This window comes from Bactrocera tryoni, chromosome 4 (genome assembly GCF_016617805.1).
Source record: "Bactrocera tryoni isolate S06 chromosome 4, CSIRO_BtryS06_freeze2, whole genome shotgun sequence".
NCBI classification, from domain to species: domain Eukaryota; kingdom Metazoa; phylum Arthropoda; class Insecta; order Diptera; family Tephritidae; genus Bactrocera; species Bactrocera tryoni.
The window spans coordinates 27298747-27318531 of NC_052502.1; the positions used below are offsets into that span (position 1 = coordinate 27298747).

The following is a 19785-nucleotide window of genomic DNA, read 5'->3' on the forward strand; positions in this document are numbered from 1 at the left end:
CATTTTCATAAGTGGCCAGACCGCACCTGGTGAGCGCCGATCTGACGGAGCGCGTCGAGTGGGTGCGCAAGGAGTGCGCGAAGTGGAATGCCGCTTGAATAGTTAGTTGCATGAGCCACCAATACCCGCTGTGAAGCAAAGTGGTGAAGTGGTGGTGTGGCGGGGTGTCTCGAGTGAATTAGAGGTCGGCGCAAAGTTAAATGGTTGCATGCGGTTTAAATTGCTACAAGCGCTTTAAAATGCTCTTAATATTTGCCGCGTTGACTGGGGAATTACAAGCAAGCCACTATCCTGTCATCTCTACAGCTGCGGTCACATTCACCATACCGGTCCCCCGCCCCCTCCATTTGAATTTATGATGTTGGTGCTGCAGTGGATCCGAGTTTCCGTGTTTCATTTGCAAGGCAATTCCGAAGTTGACCCTGCGTCGATGTGGTTGATAGAATTAGAGAAAGCCAACGCTGAGCTACTCTGCGCGCTCCTCGCCGTCTTTGGTGTTTACTCTATTTTGTTTTGACTTGGGAGTGGCGCGTGGCGAGTGTACACCTGCTCTCGGCGGACACACACAGCGCTCAGGCAAGTTTTATGATGTGGATTTCCGTTACTCTGGCGTGTTAATGCGGCTTATTATTATTTTTTAGCTTTATTGGAAATTTATTCCGTTTTCTGCAAAGCGAGATTAACGCATGTGCACATAACAGCAATGAGCAATTTCTATGCAAATGATGTGCTGTAATTCCAATATGTAGTTGTGAAACAAGCCAATAAATCAAATTAAATATAAATTTCTCCACACTAGGGTGAGGCAACTTTATGATTAGATACTTGATACGAAAATTTATCGAACAAACTTTATAGTAGCAATTATTAGCAAAATTTTCTCATTAGTTTTTCAAAGTCGAAAAATGTGGTTTCCAAAAAAATCATAGTTGTTCAAAATTTTTCGAAAATACCTCACAGTTTCTTAAAATTTGGCGGGTTTGGAGAATCCAAGTGTCACCTTAAGTGCATCAAAATTTTCAGTTGTATTAATTGCATACTTTGTCTGCAGCAGCCACCAAGCTTAGACGTGGTTTCATGAGCTTGGCAATTTTTATTACTTGTTAAACCTGTACAGACTTCGTTGATTTCTTATTATTTTAGCCTAACTCCATGAAGAGTTTTCGGTTTCTGACTGATATATACGATATAAATTGAACCGAAGGGATGGAACTTCAAAAATGGGATATACAAGGACCGAAGATGTGGAGTAATTTAACCAAATTCAAATTAATGATTCAAAACTGCTTTGAATTTTTTTTCTTTCTCCGTGTCTTCTCACAGTACTAATTTCTTTTAATTTCTACTAATTTCATTTATTTTTACATATTTGTATTGGTAAATATGAATATAAATAAATTTTAATTACACAATTAATTTCAAAATAGTAAAATATTATTTTATCACATATCTGAATTGCCCTGTGCTGAAACTTAAATGCAGCCATGTGCTTTTGTTTACATTCGTAGTGGCAAAGCGCAGTGCAATAAGAAGGCATTAAATGAAATTGGCTATTAATTATTAAAAATGTAATATTGCACTAATTTTACTAGTTTTTAGGTGTTAAGTGAATTTGAAATTAATTCCTATAATTAATAAGCAAGTGTTAGTGAATCGTGCGAGTGCAATAAAGTTTGTAGCAGTTCCGTGCGTGCGGTCGCAACTTTTATAATTTTAGTAATTCGTCAAACGGAACGAAAAAATGTTAAAAAATGAATTGGAGTGTAACAAAAAGAGAAATTCGGAGAAATTGAATGTAAAAAATTTAGTTATATTAAGAAAAACCAGTTTTTAGTTGTTACAATTTGTCGAAATTTAACTGCAAAAGAATGCAAGGAAACGATCATGTTCGTGTGTGTTGAAGGTGAGAAGGTGAGACATAGAAATTTATTCAATGTAATTGCTTTTATGGATGTATAGTGCCATTAAGATAGTTTGGTTGTTTCATTTTTTAGATTAAGCGATTCTAATTAAGAATTTTTGTAAAATGTGACTTTGAAATAACTCAGTAACGAATTTATATAATATTTTTCTTTTGAAGTTTGATTTCGAGCGTATTTTTTATTCACTTGTAGGCAGGGTGCTTCAAGTATTAAACAAGTACGTACATACATCCGTAGAATTACACACACTTCTTCATAAAAACATACATATATTAGAAAAACCAGATTTTCTTAGAAAAGGAACTTGTTTCCCTTGTAAAATAAATTTATAAATATTTTAAATATATTAATTTGAAATTTACCCCAAAACAGCTATCTACTTGGAGGGCTTAAAGACATATAGCTAGTTCCTTTGAAAATAGTTTATATATACAGAAATTCGTGTTATATTCTTCTGAATATGAAATATCTGCATGTAATTAACTAACACAGAAATTTGTTAGAATAGAGTTGAACAGAAAATAATATGCGACACTGAAAAATACACAATGGCTGCGTTGTGTGAGGAATGAGGTTACGCTATAATTTTGTATGAGCGGGTTTGGAAATTTTTTTTTTATTACTAAAATTTTAATGTGAGTTTTCAATCGTTGCAGTATGTCTATAAAAAAAAATAAAGGCAAGAAAGATTAATTTCACGACAGATTTATTTTTAATTTAAAAAAATGGCAAAATGTCTTAAAAATATGTAAGACATATTTGTGTTAAACAAATTTAATGATACCACAATTTTTTATAGAATTCCAAAACTAAGCCGAAAATATGGACACCAACAATTTTGTTGATATCCGTCCGGTAAGGGTTCGTAGTTTTCTTTGTAAAGTGCGATCATCATAAATTATAAACTAAACAAAACATACAAGAATGCAAAGTCGATAAGAATCTCGCTTGGACAGCAGCGGATGTCAATCCTATGCCCTACTTCTAAATTTCGATCCACAAACATCGCCTTGACCCAGTCCCAAATTCGTTGAGATGACTTACGAGGTGTGTTCAAAAAGTATCGCGGAAGTTTTGCTGACAGTTTTCTTCGATTGCAGGGGCGTAGTGCATCATGAGTTCTTGCCACAAGGAAGAGCGGTCAATAAGGAATATTACCTGCAAGTTATGCGCAATTTGCGCGAAGCAATCGGCCAGAAACGCCCGGATTTGTGGAAGAACAAAAATTGGCTTTTGCACCACGATAACGCCCCTGCTCACATATCGTTGCTTGTGCGCGACTTTTTGGCCAAAAACAACACAGTAATGATGCCGCAGCCACCGTATTCTCCAGATCTGGCCCCCTGTGACTTTTTCTTGTTCCCTAAACTGAAGAGGCCCATGAAAGGACGACGTTACGCTTCTCTTGATGAGATAAAGACAGCATCGAAGGAGGAGCTGAAGAAGATGAAAAAAAAATGATTTTTTGAAGTGCTTCGAAGATTGGAAAAACCGTTGGCACAAGTGTATAATATCTCATGGGGATTACTTTGAAGGGGACAAAATAGATATTCATGAATAAATAAATAATTTTTGAAAAAACACAAAATTCGCGATACTTTTTGAATACACCTTGTATACCAATTCTGGCCAATTCGGCTAGTTTGTCAACAGTGTAGCTACTGAGACGATTCAACCTTAGTCTAACGAAAGCTGGGCAGGGGAAAAGGAAATATCTTGATATCTTCTCCTTGCTCAACTCCATACAACTTTGAAAGTTTTCTTCAAGCATAATTCTTAACTTCAACGCAGTAATATAATTAGATTAGTATCTATTTAGAACTCCTACAATAGCGGGAAGATGAGCCTTGCTAAAAGCAATTGAATAGACCTCTAACGTTCCACTCTGATCCAAGAGGTTTTCGCAACAGCACAAGTACTCCTGAAACGCTTGTTACCCTACTGGTCCCCAGCCGGCTGGAATATCGGCATGTGTTCATCAATCAGTACCAACAGTACAGTTCCAAACAGTTTCTTAATATTACATCAAGTCTTCCTAGGCTTTCTAAAAATGTTTAAATGTCAATTGGGTTGTTTTGATGAATGCAAACTTCTACTATTAGTATTTTGATGTGGCTTTGTACCTGTACAAACAAATTAAATCCAAATCCTTTATTGTAAACTCTATAATTCAACAACACCCAGCTAAATATCTCGCTTAAAACTAAGTTTTTAACTATGTGTGAGAGATGGAAACTACCAGCCACTGTTCTCCCAAGAAGTATCATTAAATAACTTATTTTTTCCTATTCAATTGTCCTAAATTACAGCACTCATTCAGTGCCGTCCCTCCCGAGCACTTAGTCGTCAAAAGCATAACTTTTTCACTGTCATCCTCCGGCGCACTAAATAAGTATAAACTAGATGTATGGTGTGCCACGCTTTCTCAAGTCACTTCTATTTCAATGCACTGCCATAACGAAGTTGCTGTCACTGCGCTACTGCCACTGCCACCGCCACTGCAAGTGCAACAGCGACAACGCCAACAACAATAACAGTGAAATTGCTGGCAACGCCGACAGACATTTGTCTTTGTGCGCCCACAAGAAAGACGGAAAAGGAAAAACTAAAAATAAAAATAAAAAATAAATAATAAAATGTGGAAGAAAGCAAGATATGAGGAAATATAGTAAATTTGAGAGGCAGTGAAATGAAAGATGGCGCACCGACTCGCCGCCGAAAACCGGACGAGTAGCGAGTGTGAGAAATGTGGCAGCGAAAGTTGTTGCAGCGACGAGCGGGTCACGGGACCGGTTGCGGGTGTGCATAGGCGTCTAAAAATTGCTGGCAATAAAAGTGCAATGCTTGCAAAAATATGATGGCGCACCAAAGTGGTTAGGAAAATAAAGAAAACTTTGATATATGTGCTTAAATATATAAAGTGGGAAAGTGCACGAAAATAAAATTTAGGTTAGAAGAGTGAAACAGTTGCTGATAACTGGCGCAAACAAAAAATTTGGAGAAAAAATTAAGCAACAGCATTTGATAGCGCAAATGACAGTAAAAAGTGATGAAACACAAAAAATGTATAAAAATACTTTACATGCAATGCAGTAAATGAAGTGCAAGCACAAAAATCACCATCTAGGTTCTTTATTCTGCACATTGTTCAAAGATTTTTTGTGTTTTTCGCTCACTTTGCAGGCAGCGAGGTACAAGTGACAAATGTCTAAATTCAATTTGGAGGTGGTGCAATTTCGAGAAGCTCAATCATAACTGGAGATGAGCGTCATTGGAGATAGTCTGCCGTTGGTGCTCTTTTCATAGAGGCAACATTACTAAAAGAATTTACTTTGAAAAGGTGTTCAAAGTCCCACTGGACAGCTAGTGATTGGAAGGGCTTCATCCATAAGGAATCTCTTCATACAAGTAGTAGCATAATGGCTTGGAAACGCCATATGGAATTGGAGTTGGTATATTGGGACCACGTATTAAACTGTCAGTGCCTATGGTGTGGTATGGTTTCAAGCATTTTTTAAGATGATGTCTTTGCCATTAGCAGATGTGCAGAAATTATTCTCGAAAAAATCTATCACGGAGAACGAGTTGTCAGCAAAAGCGAATGGGAGGACTCTATTGTAGGATAGTCAAGCGGCACTAGAGGCAATAGTGTACATTGAAATGAAATCAACATTGGTACTGTAGTGCATAAAGATGCTTAACAAAGTTGCCAAAGAAAGCAATACCTTACCAGCATCGACCTAAACCATATCCTGGCGAAAGAAGCTGCGGCAATCAGTCCGATAAGACCAGAACCGTTCTTCGCTGTGAGCCCCTACACTTTACGAGAGGAATTTCAGAAAGGGGGAAGGAACAGTAGAAAACGCCACAGGCAAATAGTGTCTGGACTTCCGTAATCTATATCTGGGAGAGTTCGATTAAAACGGTTGAAGAAACTAATCGCTCTTCTCAGAAACAAATGAAGACAGCTTGTCCCATTTTATATAGTTCACTGCAGGCTATGGTGTCATCTGCACATATTTAAGGCGCTTTTGCACGGATTTGTTAACTTCTTTGATTTTGGATAAAACGAAGTGTTGCAATAACTGGAGAGGGCATAATAGTTCTCAGGTTGCGTTGCATTCTTCAAATTCCAATCAAATGTAGTCTAACTAGAGATATATTAGAGATCTCGGCGGTATTTGGTTTCAATAAGACGGCGTTAATTAATGGTTTTATTGAGATAATACTTCGGTGAGCAGATAATTTTACGTTTTGGGCCGGCCGATTGACAACCAATATCAGACCGTTAGATTTTTTCCTGGGGGGATAAAAGTCTAAAGTCTATTGGGATGATCTCATTTCAATTCAGGCCTTGGAACAAAACTTCACGCGTGTCATTCGACAGTTACCAGTCGAAATGCTCGAACGAGTCATCGAATATGGCACTCAAGGGATAGTTAATGTAATGTTGCAGCCAACATTTGAAAGACATAACCTTCAAAAAATAAACGCCAAAGAATGTTCTTTTTGAATGATAATAAACATTCACCATTAAATTTTAAGTCTCTGTGTTTTTTCTTCCAAAAGAGTAGGAATCCTCGAAATGGATAATCATTTATTTATATGTAATATAGCCGTAAATTAGTGACAATATTAAGTAATATAACAGAAAATAGTTTACTTAACACCTATCATAGGCAGTTAAGCTGCTCGGAATTTTATAGCACCCAAAAGGAAACGGTGGAGACCCTACAAAATATGTATATAATTGATCAGTTTATTTAGTCATGTCTTCTGTATGTCTATATATAATATAATATATGCGCACTTGTTCCTCAATTTTGAGATATCGATATGAAATTATACACACGTTCCTTTCTCCCGAAAAAGCAGCTCATTTGGAACCACCGATATCGAACTACTATAGCATATAGCTGCCATACAAACTTATCGAACAAAAGGGAGATCCTGTGAGGAAAACTTAAACTAAAAACTGTAATAAGTTGCAGTGCAGATAAAGTTAACGTCTTGATTTTTAACATTATATAATATGTATAGCTGGATCTCACATCATATCTCTTCAATTGGTGTGACTGGCTGCACATTGCTCTCATACAAATTTTTTCTTCACCATCAATGAATCTCTATTATATACTAATCTAAATGTATATGCAATGTGAAGAAAATTATTGGCTTTACATTGAATAACTTCAAATCAGCGTTTTGAAATCTTGAAAAAACGTCTCCTTCAGAGAGGACAAAATGGACTTGAGAAGATTTTAGTCCTTGTGGTTTTAAAATTAACCTCCAACAAAAAAAACGTTAACTTCGGCTGCTGATATACCCTTCACAGGTGCATTTCTTTTAGTAACAATGTGCTCAGTTTGTATGGCAGCTATATGCTATAATAAGCCGATCTGAACAATTTCTTCGTATATTACATTATTATCTTAGAAAATAACCTGTGCCAACTTTTGTGAAGATAGAGTCTCCGACGCTTCCTTCTGGGTGTTACAAACTTCGTGACAAACTTAATATATCCTGTTCAGGGTATAAAAAGCATAGATGCGTCTTCAAAAATTGATATTATTTGCATTATCATGTTTTACCAATATTTTTTGGGTCTATATGAAAAGAAATTTTTGAAGTAGGTGCGAGATTAGAGTTTCTAAATTGTGTAGCATTAAACATAATTCTTTCTTTATTTGGGGACAAAACCGAATTATGACAGACTCATAAGAAGACAGGGGTCGCATAAAAGCAAAAGTAACGACCTTATTTCCCCACTGATACGATTCAATTAAGACCCTTTTGTATATTCTGAAGGAAATGCAAATATTGTAAACATCAGCTGTATTCATTAATTCGAGAAGTAACAACAAAGTAAATTTTATGAGATTGCCCAAAAATAGTTCCTCATAGATAAACTTTATTTGACATATCGTCGTTGTATACGGCGTACAATTACTCCTTCGTAAACTGACATTTTGTCCCAGTTCTTTAGTGCTTAGCTTGCAGCATTTTCACGCCAAGTTGTCACAAAAGTTCTTACTTTCACTGGTTTGAGGTTTTTGTAATTGTTGTTGCTGTTAAAGCCAGCCGCCAAGTCATTGCCGTTTACTTTGTGCTTTGAATGGATCAACGATTGCCAGTCTGGCGATTGCATTCACATTTATCTAGATTTGCGCGGCTTATGCATTGGGGGAGTTCTTTGTACGGTGTAGTGTGGCCACTTTGATGGAAAATTTATTTATTTTTTTCACAATTTCTAGATTTTTTATGAATAGCTTTCAAGACAATTAAGCATAAACTTCTTAATATTCCTTTTATTTTTAATTAGCGATAACCATTACTCTAACTTGTATCTTAATTTTGCCCTTACCAAATTCACCATATCAACTAGAGCCATCAAATCATTGCCTACATTTTGGCGCCAAGCTAAAAAATTAAATCGCCTTGACCCGTACTAAAAAAGATATTATTATTATTAACAAAAATGATATTTTTTTGTAATTGTTGTAATCTCAAAAATATTGCACCCTCCTTTGCTAAGCGCCTATTTAGGTTTACTGCATTCATTGCTAATATTTCTTTTGTGCTCTTAATATTCTGCCATTTTATTTGCTTTTTACCGTCCATACAAATTGTCCACCTAGACGACAAGACATAACGGTGTCGTCTTTATGCTGCGCCAAAGTAGGTCAACGATAAAAATCTTCAAGTGCATGTGGCTATGTTGGCGTAAGCTTTTGTGCTATTTTTTGTTGCTGTAATTCGAAGTATCTTTCTTCTTTTAACATTCACCGTCGTTTGCTTGAACTGCTGAAAAATTATATAATTTGTCGGTATTAGCTGCCAACACAGGGTTGCAGTTGTACTTATTTAAGTATATGAATGGGAGACGCGGAGCTTGATGGATTCAGGGACAATTCGTATTGAAATCAGTCTGACACATCATTCAGCTTATTAGTGGGGGCTTGCTATAACTTCAAAACGTGTAGTAATGCATTGGAAATTTGGGTGAAGATATTCTGGCAGCTGGTGGGCTCTCATTGAGAGAAAAAACAATTTGGTTGATGGGAAAGAGTAAGAAAATGTTTTAGAACCAGGCTGAGCTCAAAACTCATAACCGTCTGATTTGGTGATAAAGTTATCACAGCACTGACATTTTTATTAAACTAACCAAAATGTAATCAAATTTCGCGAAAATATAATCAGAAATTTGCTGTTGAAGACTTTCCGCTTTTTTTTGGACCCGGAATCGTCGATTTTCACAAAAATTAAATATATCTTCGAAGACAAGTGATAATCAGTCGGTGCTAATTCTCGACTATACGGTTTATGCATAAGAACCAAACAAGAGAAATGAATATATAGACCAAATCAATGTCAACATTTATTCGAGATGATCTCCGTAGGAAAGCCTAACATCGCTCAACTGGTGATCTTCTAACAAAGCGGCTTCTTCGGTGGCACTATTTTTAGAGATCAGAAAAGTTTCGCGCTGAGGAAGATTTAGAACTATAGAATCTACGCAAAGACTTCTAAACACGCAAAAACTGTCATTCCAAGGGTTCAACAAAGCATTGCACATTTTCACCTCTGTGGAAAAACAGTGTTAAAACTGGGGCGAAAGTGTACCAGGAGGAGGTTTTAGAAGGCGTGGTAAAGCAGTTCAGCAATGCATTCGATTCATAGCATGTGATTTTCGAATAAGATTCCGCTCCACCGCACAAAGCAAAAACCACCCCACAGTAGCATAAACCCAATATTCCTGGTTGACCGTCTGCATGTGCAGATTTGAAACCATTGTAATGCAGATTGTGCCCAGAACTGCGTGCTGCTGATCAATGGCCGAATCGATTGAGGGTTTTCATGAAAGCAAATAATCATTGTTGTTAGACGAAGAAGCATTGAAATCACACAATTTTTAGCTATATTGGAAGAATTTTCGCTTTCCATGCTTGGGTAAGGGGAGTTTTTTCGGGATTCACGGCTCCTGATAGCCTATAAACGTGTTTTTCTAGAACGTGCTAAAAATGTTGGATTGTACTTATAACTGGTAAATGTGGTGGTGAATTTACTTGTCTGGAGGCATTATATAGAAGTCAGTATCGAGCAGCATGCGCCGTGTGCTCTACATCGTTGTCTTCTTGGAAAATCCAATGAACTAACCAAGTCGCATTCAAATAGAATTGCATTATGTTTTTATAAACATAGCAGTTCATAGCACCCTTTAAAGAAACCAAACGTCCACCTCAGATAAAGCCATGGTATCCCAAAGCATAATGTAATCGTCTCCATGTTTGTAGGTACAATATTCTTCATACCAAGCGCATTATTTGGTTTTGTCCAAACTCAAGTCCATCATTTCCAAAAATACTTACTTGCGTCATCGAAAAACACGAGTTTTCAAAAATTCATACCACCTCCATTTAAAACGTTTAATATACTTATTTTCCAAGCCATTCCAGATGTAATAAACAAGTTCGTTCAGGATAAATCGTTTAAGCACCCCTGAATGAAACCAAAACCTACTCGACCGATATCGACCAAATTTGGTTTATAATGTTACCTTAACATTTCTATGCATCAATTCGGATTAAAACCACGCCTACTTCTGCTATATTTATAGATTTTTAGTTCCATCTGAATCTTTCAACTTCCAGTATACCAATAAAGAACCATGCTATGTATTCAAATAAAATTTTTCACAAACAGAGCGTTTAAGGTGTTTCAACATGCTCCGAAAAATTTTTGAAATCGGACTATATCTTTACAAGAACCCAGCCTCCTAATACGTGAACATCATTGCGTATGGCTGAAATTTCGGTCAAACCCTGAGATGCATTATTGAAAATCCGGGGAAAATGTTTCTTTGACTATATATAATGTTGTGACGAAAATGGGTTGAGTCGGATCAATTCTTTCCTTAGCCTCCATATATCTAATATAAAAGTTTCCAAACTTCCAGTTGACTTTATATCACATATATCGGTTAATGTGCTAATTTAAAATAAAGTTTTGCCAACCCTTATGTATATCGCCGGTTTTCATTCTTGCAAGTCGAAAGAGTAGAGGGGTCTTCCTTACTTGTTTAATTTTATATTTTAATATTGAAAATGTAATTTTTTTATTTGAATGAAGTAGGCAATCGTGAGAAAATTTAATTCTGGAACATTTTTTTTAATTCTGAGTCATGTTTTTGGGATTCAACATTTTTTTCTATTTTTCAATCCATTTATTGAGATTAAAGTTATTTAACTCAAATGTTTATTCATTTTTGTTTACCCTTAGCCGGATATATTAAGGTTGCCATGATTTTTACAACACTCAGAAAGAAACGTCGGAGAGCCTATAAAATATACATCTAAATGGTCAGCTTGATTGATTCGGTTATTAATTTTCGAAAATTATTATGTTTTTTTTCTGAAGTAGGTATAAGCAAATAGAAAAAGAAATAAATTTTCCTATAACTCGGTTTATTGAAGCAAATTAAATTGACAGAATTCCACTACTGAGCGCAAGACATGTATGTTTGCGTTTGCACACTTATGTATATGCAAATATACATTGGTATATTATAAACAAACACACTGGCACATGCAATCACATAAAATTGTGAATAAAACTCATTTTTCACGCCCGCAAATGAGCTTTAAGCGCGCGCATTGTGAATTTTAATTATTCGCTCTTTCCAAGCTGCAGCGGACAGATGCCAGTGATATATACACACGCACACACTTGCATATAGAATGTAAATGTCATTAAGTGCATATTCATTACGCACAAACTCAACTGTGCCTGCAAATCCGTTCACTTTGTTATCTGCGCAATTTAAATGAATCGTAATTTTAATGTGTGTAACATTTTCGAGGCATCATTCATCTGCTGTCGGCTTTTGCGCTTCCATTCACAAATGAGCCGCAATAAATACTACATGCATTCAAGCACAATGTATTTTTATAAATATACATACATACATATATGCCTTTATTCCTGTGCTCATCTGTTTACAAATAAATCACTTAACATCGGTGCATATGCATGTATGCATGTATGTATGTATATGTGTATGAAATTGTTGATTTATAGCTGCGTTTGTGTGTGTTTATGTGGAGAATCTCAGCCAGATTCTGACAAAAGATTACACCGGAAACTGCAAATTGCAATTGGAATGCACTTTTGCATGCAGCGATAAGCCATTCAAGGCCACGTACTCCTACCGAGTGGCATTAATGCGCCGGCCATTTGCAGTTCGGTGAAAATTTTAATTTATGTTCTCATATTTAACAACCACGGACGAAGTGGCAGCGCTGCAGTTGATAAAATAACGTTCGTTGCATTGAGTTTCATTAAAGGCTGTAGCTTTGGATCACGCCTTAAGAATAGGGAGTTTAATTGGTTTTTGAAAACTTGGTGAAGTCAACCTCCGTGAAGTTTTGAATCATGCTTTAAGTATAAGGAGTTTCACTGGTATTTAGAAAACTTGGTGTAAAGATACACTGAGTGACAAATTTGGCAGTGTCTTCCCAAACTGTTCATCTGTGTGTCGCTCAACAAGCATTTTGGTATATATTAGACTGTTCGGTAAAAAAAAATCCAACGTTATCAAAGTCTTTATTTGCATTTTAAACGGTGTCTAAATTATTTTACTTTTTCCACATATTTAGCATGGTATTTCTTAATCTTTTGGTATACTATATTATATCCATAGAAAACGAATCTAAAACTTTGAAAAAAAATAATATACTAGTACAAAATTTTCGTTCTATAAAAAGGTCCGATTAATTTATACCATAAAAATAATCCATTAAAAGTTATACCCAGTTTAATTGTGTATCAAAAGTACTGTTTTCATATGGTACACCATGTCGTATCAGCAACACGGAATGCATAATGCACTTGTATGAATGCTCATGTCACTTGATGTATGACTTAAACTACGTATAAATTTTAAAGGAATGTTGTTATGGAAAAAATTATTGAAACCTTTTCTGTAGAGCGGAAAATTTTGTATTAGAATATCACATTTTTTGAAGTTTCGGATTTGCTTGCTTAATGCAAAATATTTAATAATCTACGTCTGCTTCAGTGAACATTTTGTTGACCAACCAGAGTTCTTCACAAAAAATTAAGAAATTATTTTAAATATTGCTTATGCCGACGAAAACGAAAAACTTTCGGCAGAACTATTTGACTTGGCGATCATGGCTTTTGAACATAATCAGCCTTCAAAATGTAACTATTTATCCAAAAAGACCGAAATATTCGGAATTCAAAGGCGGAAGGTGAAAATATAAATACAGAAATGTTTACCGGCAGTTCTTCTATTTTGTATTCGCCTCTTTATAAAATTTTGTAGAAATCCTTGAAAACCCAGCTTCACTATTCAATTACGGTACTTTATTGTAGCTGTTTGTGGAAATCTTAGACATAGCTATATGCAATAAATATATAATTTTATGGCTTCAAAGAGCTTCAAGAGTGTATCCAAACCTTCCTAAAGTGAAAAAATGGTAGTAAATATGAGTAAAAATAAAATTTCGAGCGACGGAAAGTTTACCTATTTATTTCCAAAAAGTACGATGACCGACTTAAATAAGATTTAGATCGTTTGCTGATAATATTTTCCATCTATATATCCATATTATTCGCAAATAAAACAGTGCAACAGTAGGTTAGGCACAAATCAAAAAAATTGTTGGACGAAAGCTTACCGCATTTGGCAGGCCGCATACTTTCTAACAACGCATAAATGTAATTCATCGAAATTTTTCTCCAAAAAAAATTTATTGTACAAGATTTTGAAAACCTTGTATAGATATATGTTTCTAACTCACCAATAAGGATAATTATTTAATATAAAATTTGTATTTAATTCTTATCGGTCATAGCCTTAGCATTAATTTAATCGAGCATATCCATGCGTACAGCAATAAAAGAAACCGCAACAAAAAACATTATTTACTAAGTGGTATTAAATAAAAAATATAAATCAATTGAACTCGCCACACTTCAGTGCATGTTTTGTAAACGTTTATACGCATGCAAAACGTTTAAAGTGTGATGTAATAAAAAGTGAATGACCAACATTATATTTATGCTGTATTTGAGTAAGTTCCAGTAGCATTTCAGTTTTATGTACGTGTCAAAATGCAACTAAAAATTTACTATATTAGTAGAAAAACAAGAAAAACATTAACTTCGGCTGCACCGAAGCTTTGACCACGTTCAGAGATGTATTTTGTATAGCAAAAAGGGTAGAAAAAGATTTTTTTCTTATTTTCTTCAGCCAGTTTGTGTGGCTTCTTTATGCTATAGCGAACCGATCTGAATAATATATATTGGGAGATTGTAATTTGAGGCAAATTTCATGCATATCTTGACAAGTAAAATAGTTTTTCATACAAGGACTTGAGTTTGCTCGGTTAGTTTGTATGGTAGCTATACGATGTATAAAGATAGTCGCAATCGGGTTTTCGAAAAAATAAATATATTATTGGTGATTTCACATCGATATCTCAATAAGTGAGGTACAGACATATATACGGACATGGCTAAATTGACTCAGCGGGTCACGTTAATACTGTATAGAACTATTTTATAAATAAAGTCTCTAGGGTTTTCTCTGGGTGTTACAAACTTCGTAGCAAACTTAAGAGTTAAAAATTGAAAATCTCACTTTTGGGATCATATCAACTTGTCTAAGAAACCCATTTGAGCTTATTTACTATTTTACTTATATGTGTATACAATTTAAGCTGTTCCTTATATTTAAAAAGAAAATAACTGTCGCTGTCAGTCTAAAATTAGTTAGCAGAGCGGCAGAGCTTTATATCTTCGATTTCACGATGAAAAATGGGAGCATTTAGCACTTAAGAGATTGCTACAGATACTGACGAAGAGAAGCTGACAGTTGCGAATCGTTTGCCTGTAGCTTTAGCCACTGCCCAGGGACCGTCACCGCTCTGCTTCTCAGTTCTACCCATGAAGGTTTAGTTATAAATTAAGCGATTTATAAATTTGTTTGAGATCCAGATTATTCACTTGTAAAGAACTAAGCATAGGTTTCGTATGAATATATTTATTTTTTACAGCTAGTTTAACAGTTTTACTTTTACACCTCTAAAAACACCCATTAGTATTTTAGGCATTAATAATCGAAACCATGATCCCTCTGCTGAACACTTTAAACTTCTACCATCTCACTCAAAATTTATATGTAATATTTTATACTGTAGTGCAATTATTGTGAAGCCGAGACTGTAAAAATCGTTCAGTTAGTTTTTCAGCCAACCCTTTTCCATACCCTACCGACCACCAGTTGGCCATGCGAGCGCCATCAGTTATCGCACCAGCGATGATTAATTGCAGCGCAAATTAAAATTGTAAATTGTTGTGCGTGTCGGGCGTTTCATCGTGTCTCTAACCCCTAGCCTCTCCACTCGTCCTTTTACGACCACAAATGATATGGTCCTTACCTCCAGAAGATGGGTAATTGTTATCCTTGCTCAGGCAGCAGTGACAGGAAGTGCGTGGCACGCAAGTTAATTGCTGTAACTGTGTGCGTTTATATACATATGTGCCGCGTGTCGCGCGTTACTGTGGTGTTATCACGCGATTACGTCTTCTCTATGTTTGTGACATTTGAGTGGTATTGCAATCGGATTACGCTTGCGCCACGCTTTCACCATTATTTCGCGAAATTTCGCCAAGCTCATAATTTGAAACACGTTCGTGATTTGCAAAATATGTATATAAGCATATATACAGGCGATTGGAACGACGTCTTCAATATCAATATTTTTAATCAAAATATGAATCAATGTTATACTCTTAATTTGAAGACTCGGAATAAAACCAATCCAATTAGATTATGCATATTATATTTTCGTTTCTGGAAAAAAGTTTTAAACCGCTTTTTAAAAGAGTCACCAAAAATAAAATCGTACATATCTTCTTATTGAATATATTATTCTTCAGAAAATCTCTCCACATACAACATGAAAAGTTTTTCAATTTAGGTTCACAAATCGCCATTGACGGCTACGTCACTGGCATCATTTTTGAATAAATATGGATTGATGATTCTAACGGCCACCCACCACATAAAACCATTGTTTTTTCTTAATGAAATAGCAGCTCTTGAATACCTTCAGATTGCTTTTCGTCCTAAATGCGGCAATTTTGCTTGTTTACGTACCGATTAAGCTAGGAATGGGCATCATCGTTGAACACAATTTGCTGACACTTTTCTGGAACTCAAGGTATTCCTTCTCAAGTAGAAAAATTGTCAAAATTTAACCAAAACTTTTCACGCCCTGTTTGTCGAATATGTGGAGCTCAGTGCCTATGGTTGTTGTTTTACCTACAATATAGGTCAATCTGTGAGATGCAGTAAGTAGTATTGAAAGAATATTCAAATGAAAATAATTTGCCCTTGCGCTTAAAATTGATAAATTGTGTCAATATTTCCTGAGCTATTATAAATCATTTAAAACTTCCTGTGGGCTTTTTAATATAAAGGGGTCAATATTTAAAAGTCTTTTCGCAGGAGTTAATTGATCAACTAACAGTGCTTTGCTCGATTAAAGCGCTAATTTAGATCGGTTTGCCATTCAAACTAAAAATTTTACTTTACTACGTTAATGCTTAATCGAGTGAAAAATGAGTTGAGGCTGGAATGCAACTGGTGGGGGTTGTTGTCCAGCCTATAAATTAGGTTGTGTCCTTTGATAATATCGCAATCGGCAGATGATTTTAATCATTCGAAAAAAATGAAGAACACAAGCCATAGAGGTGCCATTGGCAAAAGGTGGGGTCTCTCGCCGAAATTGGTCCTCTGGCTCTACGACATAATATTAAACTAAGGCAGAAATAAATATTATCTGAGGGTGATTACTTCGAAGCTTTAAAGGGGACAAATTATTATGAAAGGTGCTTTACAAAGTAAACAGGACTTAAAAAAAACAGAACAAATCATTTTATTCAAAATAGTCTCCTTCTGTTTCAATACAGCTTTTTGCACAGTCCAAAAGCATGTCGAACGAGTATTTTAGCTCGTTGGCCGGTATGGCGGCCAGTATGCCTTTGCAAGCCTTCTCAATGGCCTCTACGTCTGCATAATACTTTCCTTTCATAGGAAAATGCATTTTTCCGAAAAGGAAGAAGTCGCACGGTGCCATATTAGGTGAATACGGGGAGTGGTTAATGGTTAAATCTGATTTTTGGCCAAATAAACTTCTTTAATGATGTCCTTCGAATGTCGAATTCTGAGCAATTTTTGGTCGTCAGTCAATTTGTCCGGAACAAACCGTGCACACACCTTTCGTATGCCCAAATGTCTGGTTAAAATGCGATAAATCGCCATAAACTTTTTTCATCAATTGAAACGTTTCGGTAAAAGTTTTTCCAATTTTAAAACAAAATTTAATGTTAGCTCTTTATTCGCAGCACATTTTCGCACCGATAACACAAACATACTGACACTTAAAATGCAATAACTTCACTACCAATTAATGAAATGTCATGCATTCTCACTGAACAATCAATAAATATAGCAAATTCCAACTTAAAGATGTCACCACCAGGGGGCGCTAGATTCAAAAAGTCCTGTTTACTTTGGAACAACGCACCTTGTTTTCATGAATAAATAAAAAATTTCTTAAGAAATATAAAATTCGCGATGTATTCTGAACAAATCAGATATTTCTCATATAAGTCAACTGGCTTGAACCCATTATTAAAAATTGAGATATAAAATGAAATGTAGTAATGAAACTACTTAAGTGAATATATGACCAATAATATTAGTTAACAAGATATGGACATGATTGCGATTTATTCACGATTTCGTCTAATAATTAATTTTTAATTCTTTCGTAACATTCCTTAGTATAAATTGCTAACAACTAAAAGTATTTCCCCACCTTTGATACTTGTGAGAGTATAAAATGTTGGGTTACACCCGAAGCATTTCCATACCTGCTATACTATAAAAAAATTTAGACCCCAATTATCCCATTAAGATAGCAAAATCGTTTATTTTCTTCTTTATCGAGCATATGACATCAATTGATGGTCTTATTTCATTTTTCATTGCAGATTGAAGCCGTGAAAGCAACAGCAACAATCGCAAAGAGGTTTATCTGAAATTGCAACAACAAATTAAACGCAAACTGCCAACGAGAATAAATTGCGAATTTCTTTAATTAATTAAACAAGCGTAAAACCGCAAAAATGCTGACATAAAAACAAAATAATAACAGTAAAAGCGAAGAAACTAAGCATAAGCGAAATTGCAAGAAATAATATATACCTAGATATATAACTAAGTAGAAGAAAATAATCTGTTAAGATAATTAGTTGAGTCTATGTGAATATAAATGTGTGTGTATGTATGTGTAACTGTGCTGCCACTTAATCCTCCGGAGAACTTAAGAATGCCACAACAGCAACTGCAACCAACACTGCAAGCAAATAATTATATAAACTAGCAACAATAACAATAATAACAACACCATTAAATAGTTGATATAGAGAAGACATATAAACAATCGTCCACTCCTTGACAGCGCCAGGGGTACGAGGGAGCAAATAAATGACAGATTGACAAAAAGGTAATACCGTTACAAAGAAATTACTGTTATATCAACATTTCCCACGCACACACACATCCTTAAACGCCAATAATTTCACATACAAATGCATAAATCCGCGCATGCAACAACAACAACTACAACAGCAACATATGTGCGAGCAATAGCAACAACAACAACAATAAACATTGCAAAAATAGCAAGCGGAGTTAAAGTGTTAAGCAGCCTACGCTCACCGCCAATAGCCACACACAATTCGGTGGCAACACCGCGCAAGTGGCATATAGGACAACACATACTTGCAACATTGCAACATACACGCGGCAAACAAAGTCGCAAGCGTAGCAAACGAAACAAGCCCCGGCAGCATAGCAAAAGCTTTTGCGGCAACAGCAACAACAAAAACAACAACATCAGCAACAGCAGAAGCCTCAAACGCCACCCGAGCAACAACAGACACATTTGCTGCCGCAGATAACAATCCGGCAGACAACGGGCCAGCCGACAGCCGACAACAACAACAAAGGCCGAAGAAGTTTGAATTGAAGCAGCCATCAACTGCAAGCCGGTGGCAACAGCACAACGAACGTTGCAGATACAACAGTAGCAACAGCAACGCCAATTACGACTGCCAACGACCGCAACAACGGCAACAATAACAACAAGGAAACAGGACCACGTAAAGTTGCACCGATAACAACAACAACAAATAGCAACAAACGTACGGACGGGCAGTGCGTAACAAGTGCAAAAACAATAGTTAATGCAACAGCAGCAACAACAACATTGCTAATAGTGTAGCACGCAAACAACTTCCGTATTGTTGTTGGCTAGGTCAGCAAGTGCCTGCCTGCCGCACAGAACACTCTACCCTTTGCTTGTTGCAACAACAGCTCACTCATCTGTGCCTTGCGTAAGGCGGCACAAAGGCGCAGTGGCAGCAACAGTGCGCTGCCGAGAAGTAGCCATAGCCATACACGTAGCCGTAAGAGCCATATCAGCAGCAGCAGCAGCAGCGGGCGTTGCAAAGTGGGCCGCAATCACGAAGCCGCAACAGCAGCAGCACAAGGAGCACCCAGGCAGCCACAAAGCGCAGAGGGAAATGAGATGAAGTGGTTTCAAGTGGCGTTGGATATGTTCCTTGTGCTTTCATTTATAACAAGTAAGTGCCCGTAGCCATAGTTAGACGATTTAAACTTAGTGATGTATCTTTGTGTGTGTGTGCGTGCGAGTTTAAGTGTGTGAGCTTGCTGCAGTAAGCAAACATTGTTTCAACTGAG

The 19785-nt window shown here is 36.1% G+C and overlaps 1 protein-coding gene across 1 annotated transcript in view; it reads left to right on the forward strand.

The window, feature by feature from the left end:
• Positions 1 to 18633: 18633 nt before the first annotated feature.
• The window catches only part of LOC120774337 (acetylcholine receptor subunit alpha-like), a 168341-nt gene continuing 167189 nt past the window's right edge, over positions 18634 to 19785 (forward strand). Inside the window, exon 1 of the mRNA XM_040103896.1 lies at positions 18634 to 19667. Coding sequence (XP_039959830.1) covers positions 19613 to 19667 — 55 coding nt within the window. The 5' untranslated portion in view covers positions 18634 to 19612. The remainder of the gene's footprint in view (positions 19668 to 19785) is intronic.